Below are 6,910 nucleotides of genomic sequence, written 5' to 3'. Positions count from 1 at the left end.
TATGCATGATCTCGACAATGCATCTTTATGTATCTGACTTGTATGCAATGGTGAAACATATTTCTTTTACGTACCTACACGATGGTAGATCCGATCATATCAATATCAACAAAATAAAAGATAAAGAATGAAACTGTGTGGGATAAAGATGAGGTGAAGGATGACATTGTACAGGTGACCAGTTGGACACAGGATGATTAAAGAGATACTGACATCATCTGCAATAGAACAGCAAGAAGCCTGCCATCATGATCTCGATTCTCGAAGTACGAATCCAAAAGAAATGCTTTTCCCTGTTTCGTTTGCTTCTGAGCGAGGGGGACCAGAGATTTGGATCAGTCTATTGGATGAACAAACACCCCATTCATTCATCAGTACCTCTTCTTTACTACACTGTTCCTCCTTTCTTCTCGAAAAACCATTAGCTATGACTATTGTATTTGTACTATATAAATTATCAATAAGAAATAAATAATTTAATTAAAAATCATAGCATTCCGTACTTGCTAGATCCAGTTCGTAGCAATCAAAGTGGGAAGGTTGAGTCCTTTCTTTAACATATATTATTCTTCCTTGTCTCGACACATTATTACATAGGTTCGCAGAAACGTGATCTGAAGTGCTGCAGCAGGTCTTCTCATTTCTATGTGCATGGCCAACATGATTTAACCTGCAGGAGGCGATCTACATCAGGCCAGACTCTGGAGCGGCACTGCAATTGGAGGAGACCGTGCGCTAGCAGTCAATGACTCGATGGACCAGAGGGCATTCAATGCGGTGGGGCGACTGCATCATGTGAGCATCATTTACTTCTCTCTGAAAAGTTGGGGAATTGGCATTGAATGCCCTCAAACACACACGCCCGTAGAAGCGTTGAAAGCTCCCACAGTTCCATCAGAGATTAAAATGAAATATAAACAGCCTGAAAGCAAGTCCGCCTGTTGACCGTAAACGCCTGTCGAGTGGACTAACATCATCTTTACTCGCGTGATTGTCGAGAGATCGAGAAGACGAGGAGATCATCATCATGGCGTCAAAGGTAGAGTGAGACGGCGAGGCTACAGTCAACGTCTGATGGTGGAGGAAGGTGGAGGTGCAGAGGACCCATCCTTGACGTGGAATACAGGTGGATGTGATGTCTTTGGCAGGGGCGACGTGAGAGACTAATTACTGCGAGTGAGATACGGGAGGACCCAGTCTGTGAGTCAGACGCGACGGTGGTGGACCGGTGGTGGTGGTGGTCCTTCTAGTGCGTGCAGGGGGTAGTAAAAGCAGTGTGTCTCGCCTGCTCTCTTCTGATGGCCGTACACACGCCGTCGGCCGCGCCACCGCCACCCTGCCACGAACTCTGATTAGATGTGGAAGCTACATAGCAAACAGGAAATACATAGTAACCATTTGAATATTTTTGTGATTTTTCCCTTTTTTTTCCTCAAAACAAAACAAATGTAAGACTTATTTTGTTTTAATTTGTTTATTTTAATAGAGTAATTATTAGTGCTGATTTTGATCGTCAATTCGATATAGTAGAATTGTTTCAATTTGATTTATTTTTTCGAATCTTATCGCACTTAAAGTTGGGAATTCATGAAGTTTTGATCCACTCAAGAAGTTTTGATCCGAATTCATGAAACAAGTTCAATAGGATAAAATTGTTCCACATCCGAGAAGATTTTGATTATTTATTTATTATTCAAATAAAAATTATGTTGAAAGTATACTCGACAATATCCTTTCAACTTTTAAGCCAGTAAAAAAAATCTCAAGAAAAGTTAAAATATTGAGCATTAAAGAGATCATACTTCAGCACTCAACCACTATCCCTTATAAAAATCAAATTTATCAATATAAAAATATTATTTTATATATTATATTGATGTGATACATTTGGTTAGCACGTCATCGTTTTTGACTAATTGTTCTACTTGATGACTGACTATGAATAATTATTATATCTAAAATCGAACCAATTAGTCAAACTAATTTCTCTCCATATTAATATAAGACATAGTATATATAGTTCACAAACATGCTTCGGAGATTAAAAGTATTTGTAATTACAGTGATAATCCTCTCACAAGTGTGGAATCAGATTCCACTTAAATTTCCCGAACCCCATTCTTGTAAATTGATGTGATCCTATGACCCACCGCATCGGGTGATTTCAGATGGAAAAGGTACGGTTGGGCACCTAATAATAAAGGCCCAAAACGGTTGGGCACCTAATAATAGAAGATAAGAATAATTATTGAAGAAGTTTTATTGAGGTAGCTTTAGCTTCGCTACATGTCCCTCTCTTATTTAGAAAGATTTTTCTTGACAAAACAAAGAATTTTCTTATATATAACAAAATTCAACTTCAACGAAAAAGAAAAATAAAAAAATAGGATAACCTATCTTTTGTTCTCATCCTGTGATTAATATGAATCATCGAAATCGAATTTCGTTCGGTTTGACGTTAAATTATAATGATAATTTTGATTTTAAACTAATCAAATTTGATAAAAAAAAATAAAAAATAAATCACATATAAAACATATGATACAGTGGTTAAAAATAAATCAATTTAACGATCCCTTTGTTTCCCTAGTTAAAACTATGTTCGATTCGAATCATCAAAATCGAATTTTAACGATTCATCGCTTTTAAATTGTAATGATGATTTCGATTTTAAACTTATCAAATTTGATATAAAATTTAAATCATATATAAAACTTATGATATGATGATGGTTAAAAATAAATTAGTTTAACGATTCCTCTGTTTCCCTAGTCAAAACTAGGTTCGATTGGAATCATCAAAATCGAACTTCGTTCGGTTTAAGGATTCATCAGTTTTAAATTGCAGTGATGATTTCGATTTTAAATTGATCAAATTTGATAAAAAAAAAATAAAAATAAATCACATATAAAACTTATGATATGGTGGTTAAATTGCTGAGTTTAAATTTAGATAACTTGGGTTTGTTTAATTAAAAAATTATAATTTTATTTTTTTTATATATCATTTTTAATCGTTATTGATATACATCTATATTTTTTTAAAAAATTTAAAATAAAATAATAAATTTTTATATTTTAAATTAATTTTAATTTAAAAATAACAAAAAAATTGAAATCAAAATATATAGTTCTAGAATCGAAACCAAAATCATCCGAATTAAAACCTCAGTTATAGTTCTAGAAAAACCGAAATCAATGATAAACCATAGATAGGATTGTTTTTACTTCAAAAAAAAGAAAAACAGTGGTGGTTTTGAGTTTGAATGAACTGTTCTTATAAATCTTGGCCGAGTATAGCAGTTGAAATGATTTATTTTAGGTTCTCTTTGGATGTAAGAAGAGCTCACCACAAAGTACCCCCGAGTTCTTACAGCAAAAGTTACTCCTGATGATGCTCGTTTACCAACAACAGATGTGGCTTCCGTAGCATTTGCTATCAGATGACAGCAGCTCTACGACTTTTGATGGAAGAGGAGCACTAAAGCTCAACAGCGCAGAGAAAACAACGTCACAGCTGCCTCTTTCCACCCTCTTCCATGCTTGCGTAGCAGTGAAGCACCCACCGCCTCATTTTGCTCACCGGGAAGGAAGACAGTAGGCTGTACACGACTCTTCATCATGATTTCAGGTGCCCTCGCTGCACATATGCAGTGTCTTTCCTCATAAATCTCTGCACCCCAATAGGCATACATTTCATGTCGATCGCAACTGGTTTTGAGGTCATTTAAGATCGATTACATTACCCAAAGCACTGCACTCCCCGTGCAAATTACATAAGATACAAACCACAGCACACACCACCAAACCAAACACATTCTCACGAACAGGTGGTAGGTGTTCCAGTCCCCACCCGCCCCTCGTCTCTACTTAGGCCCCAAAACAACCAAAGAGCTTCTTGGGAGTGAACCCTGTGACGCGATATTTAGCGGCCATCTCTTCTGCCTTGAGGAATTCTTCCCCACGCTTAGCCTCGACCATGGCTTTCTTCTCCTCCGCTGCCTTATGTAGCATGGCGATCTTGTTCTTCATCTTCTCTGCGTACTCTGCCTTCTTCATCTCCAATGCTTCCTGCACGAACAACATGGAAGGTATAGGTATAATTACAAGTATAGTTCAACTTGGTACACTGTGAACTGAAGTAGGATGACTGTATCTGAGCTACAGCCATTTCCATCTTACGGTTGAATTCCATCATTCGAGATCTCTGACCTTATGATTACAGCAGCTTGATAGAACTCATAAATCTAATCTTGTCAGATCAGCTAATTCCAAGTTGTTGTTGAAGTAAGCTTGCTTTCTTTGAGCAGCTATGGGATGCTTATAGTTCCTCACCTCTTTCATTTTCAGCTCAGCTTCCAAAGCAGCCTTCTTTGAGTTTTCCCATGCAGTAATAGATGCCATCTTCTTAGCAGCCCTGTCCCATATTGGCAGGAAAACATGATAAATTAGACAGATAAAAATTGTACATCCATGATGATCATAATTTACCAAAGTATCATGTCCAAGAGGATGATTAGAATCTCCATGATTCGATTTTAGCTGGATCGATCTAACCCAGTGTTGATGTCTCCACAGCAACAACAATGATAACATGTGGAGTCAACAAGTCTATACCCAATCGAAACTAACTTACCTGTTCTGTGCTTTGGTCTTCTCGTTCTCCTCCCATGCTTTGATCATGGACTCCCTCTTCTCTGTCTCAACCCTTGCAAGCACAGCATCTGAATTGGCAGCATCAAACATGATCTTCCTCTGCCTTCACACAAAGTGGTGCATCGTAGAACATTGTAAATTCTAGCAAATGTTTCTCCAAACACTTACCTCTGTCGATCGAACCACCTGATGTTTTCTTGGTAGCGGCAGCCTCAGTTGCTGGTGATGAAGAGGTTATGCATAAGTTCTTAACGATGATGAAGAAATTATAAGCTCGACAGCTACGGAGAGCACATATGATATCAATCATCCAATTCGTATGTATGCAGAGATGCATCTGGAGGTGCTTTGTGATCTTTTCGTGTAATATTGATGAATCGTGGAACCTAATTATAAGGAATTCATGAAGAATGCAGTAGAAAGGTTAAAAGAACCAACTTTTTGCTCTGTTCATCTACTCTTTTATGCTAGCACATCAATTGCAAATGCTTTCGATCTAGAAAGTAAGCAAATTGCTATCTATCTATAAGTTAAACAAAGAAAAATCGAAATAATTATCTGCTATAATCCAAATCGTTCCCAAGAGAAGAGAAGAGAAGATTACAGAGGGGGAGAGAGAGAGAGAGAGAGAGAGAGAGAGAGAGGAAGGGAAGAAGAAGAGCTCACTGTCCACGGTGGCAAGAGCCTTGGAATCATCCGGCTTCTCCACCTCCTCAGGCGGTGGAACCGCTGACTTGTCCTTCGCCAGGTCCTTCACTGTCTCCGCCGGAGGAGGATGTGCAGCAGTCCCGGCAACACCTTCAACCTCCATCTTGGTCGACTCCTCTTCCCCCATCGATCTTCTCCCACCAAAGCAAGAAGCAATCGATCGTACTAGAACTCCACCGAGTCTTGTAGTCACCGGCGAGAAGTAGGTCCAGCATATAAAGCCGAGGAAGAACGAGGGAAAGAAGCGTCACGTAGAGAACCAGGAGGTGGTATCATGCGCGGGCCTTTGCGTGTGCGACGCGCGTGAGGGCACGACGACGCAAAGCATGTCGGGGCCACGATTCACGACGCGAGTGGATGATGTGTAGCGCATCGAGAAGCCTACCGCTCCCTTCCCCCTTTGGATGTGCACCACGTCATCCACTCCGGTCGTCCCTTCTCACGAGCTTAACCTAGTATCGATGTATGTTTATGAATTATATATATATATATATATATATATATCATAAACATAAAAATAATTAAAGCAGAGACTGACGAAAATTTAGATTACTTGTATTTTAATTGGTAAAAATCTTAGCTGTTGATAATATAAATATTGAACTTACTAAAATCAAATCCCATGGCTCGTGAATTCATTGTATAGTTTTGGAGCATTCTTTTGTTGTAGTAGATCATAAGAGTGGCATACACTGGCATTATATGTGTACATTTGGCAATCCCCAGAAAACACAAAGCACAGGTTTGGCATGTCATCATCATGACAGCAATTGCTGTGATGGTGGCCAAATCTTCTCCCAAGCTGTTCGAGGAGTCTTTTGGCCAGTCTCCCGTGCATCCCTCTCATAGAGGAACCTTGGGGAAGGATTAAAAGGTGGCCATACTTCTCTCATCCTGTTTTCCCCCCACCCCCACCTGTTACTCCTGGGTTGATTTCTTGGCTTGGAAGGTGGGCATGTTACAGACATCAAATGGACGAGCTTGTCTCCACCACACACCATCCCATCACTCCTGTAGGTTATCCAGGGTGATCTGACAGTGGCAGATGGTGGCAACATCTATCCTTTTGACGAGCAAAAAGGTCGAGGGGGGATGGTGAATTAAATTGTCCATGAATCAATGGATAGGAAATGATGTGTGTATGTGTGAACTTTCTTTTGAGAAGATGCTCTCTAGAACAGATAAAATCCTAGTGTTTTTATCTAAAAATAAAGATAGGAATTTTATTGCTTCCATGGGATTAACCTTCAAGTTGACCAAAAATTTTAAGTTATATTTTCATTGCTTTTGAAAAATAATCAAAAACATTATATATATATATATATATATATATATATATATATATATATATATATATATATATATATATATATATATATATATATATGTATATATATAGTTATTAATCCTCAACCTATTAGGACTAAGATTTCTAACAAAAATAAATATAGTAATTCCTAATTTGCTATATGAAAGGACTCCTAACATAATTAGGATAAACTCAAAAACTCTTATAGGAAAAACTAAATAAAAAAATAAAGATTAAT

General features: G+C 38.0%; 1 protein-coding gene across 1 annotated transcript; it reads right to left on the bottom strand.

Moving 5' to 3' along the window:
• Nucleotides 1–3,657: 3,657 nt before the first annotated feature.
• Nucleotides 3,658–5,620, bottom strand: LOC135596884 (remorin-like). Its single transcript, XM_065089135.1, has 5 exons — nucleotides 5,322–5,620; nucleotides 4,824–4,874; nucleotides 4,636–4,723; nucleotides 4,335–4,416; nucleotides 3,658–4,070 (listed from the first exon to the last, which is right to left on the bottom strand). Exons 1-5 carry the CDS (start codon nucleotides 5,488–5,490, stop codon nucleotides 3,870–3,872), a joined length of 591 nt encoding a protein of 196 aa, XP_064945207.1. The 5' UTR covers nucleotides 5,491–5,620; the 3' UTR covers nucleotides 3,658–3,869.
• Between the last annotated feature and the right edge of the window lie 1,290 nt (nucleotides 5,621–6,910).

This window comes from Musa acuminata, chromosome BXJ1-11, assembly GCF_036884655.1.
Source record: "Musa acuminata AAA Group cultivar baxijiao chromosome BXJ1-11, Cavendish_Baxijiao_AAA, whole genome shotgun sequence".
NCBI classification, from domain to species: domain Eukaryota; kingdom Viridiplantae; phylum Streptophyta; class Magnoliopsida; order Zingiberales; family Musaceae; genus Musa; species Musa acuminata.
Note: the sequence above shows the minus strand (reverse complement) of the source record. Positions and strands in the feature narration are given on the sequence as shown.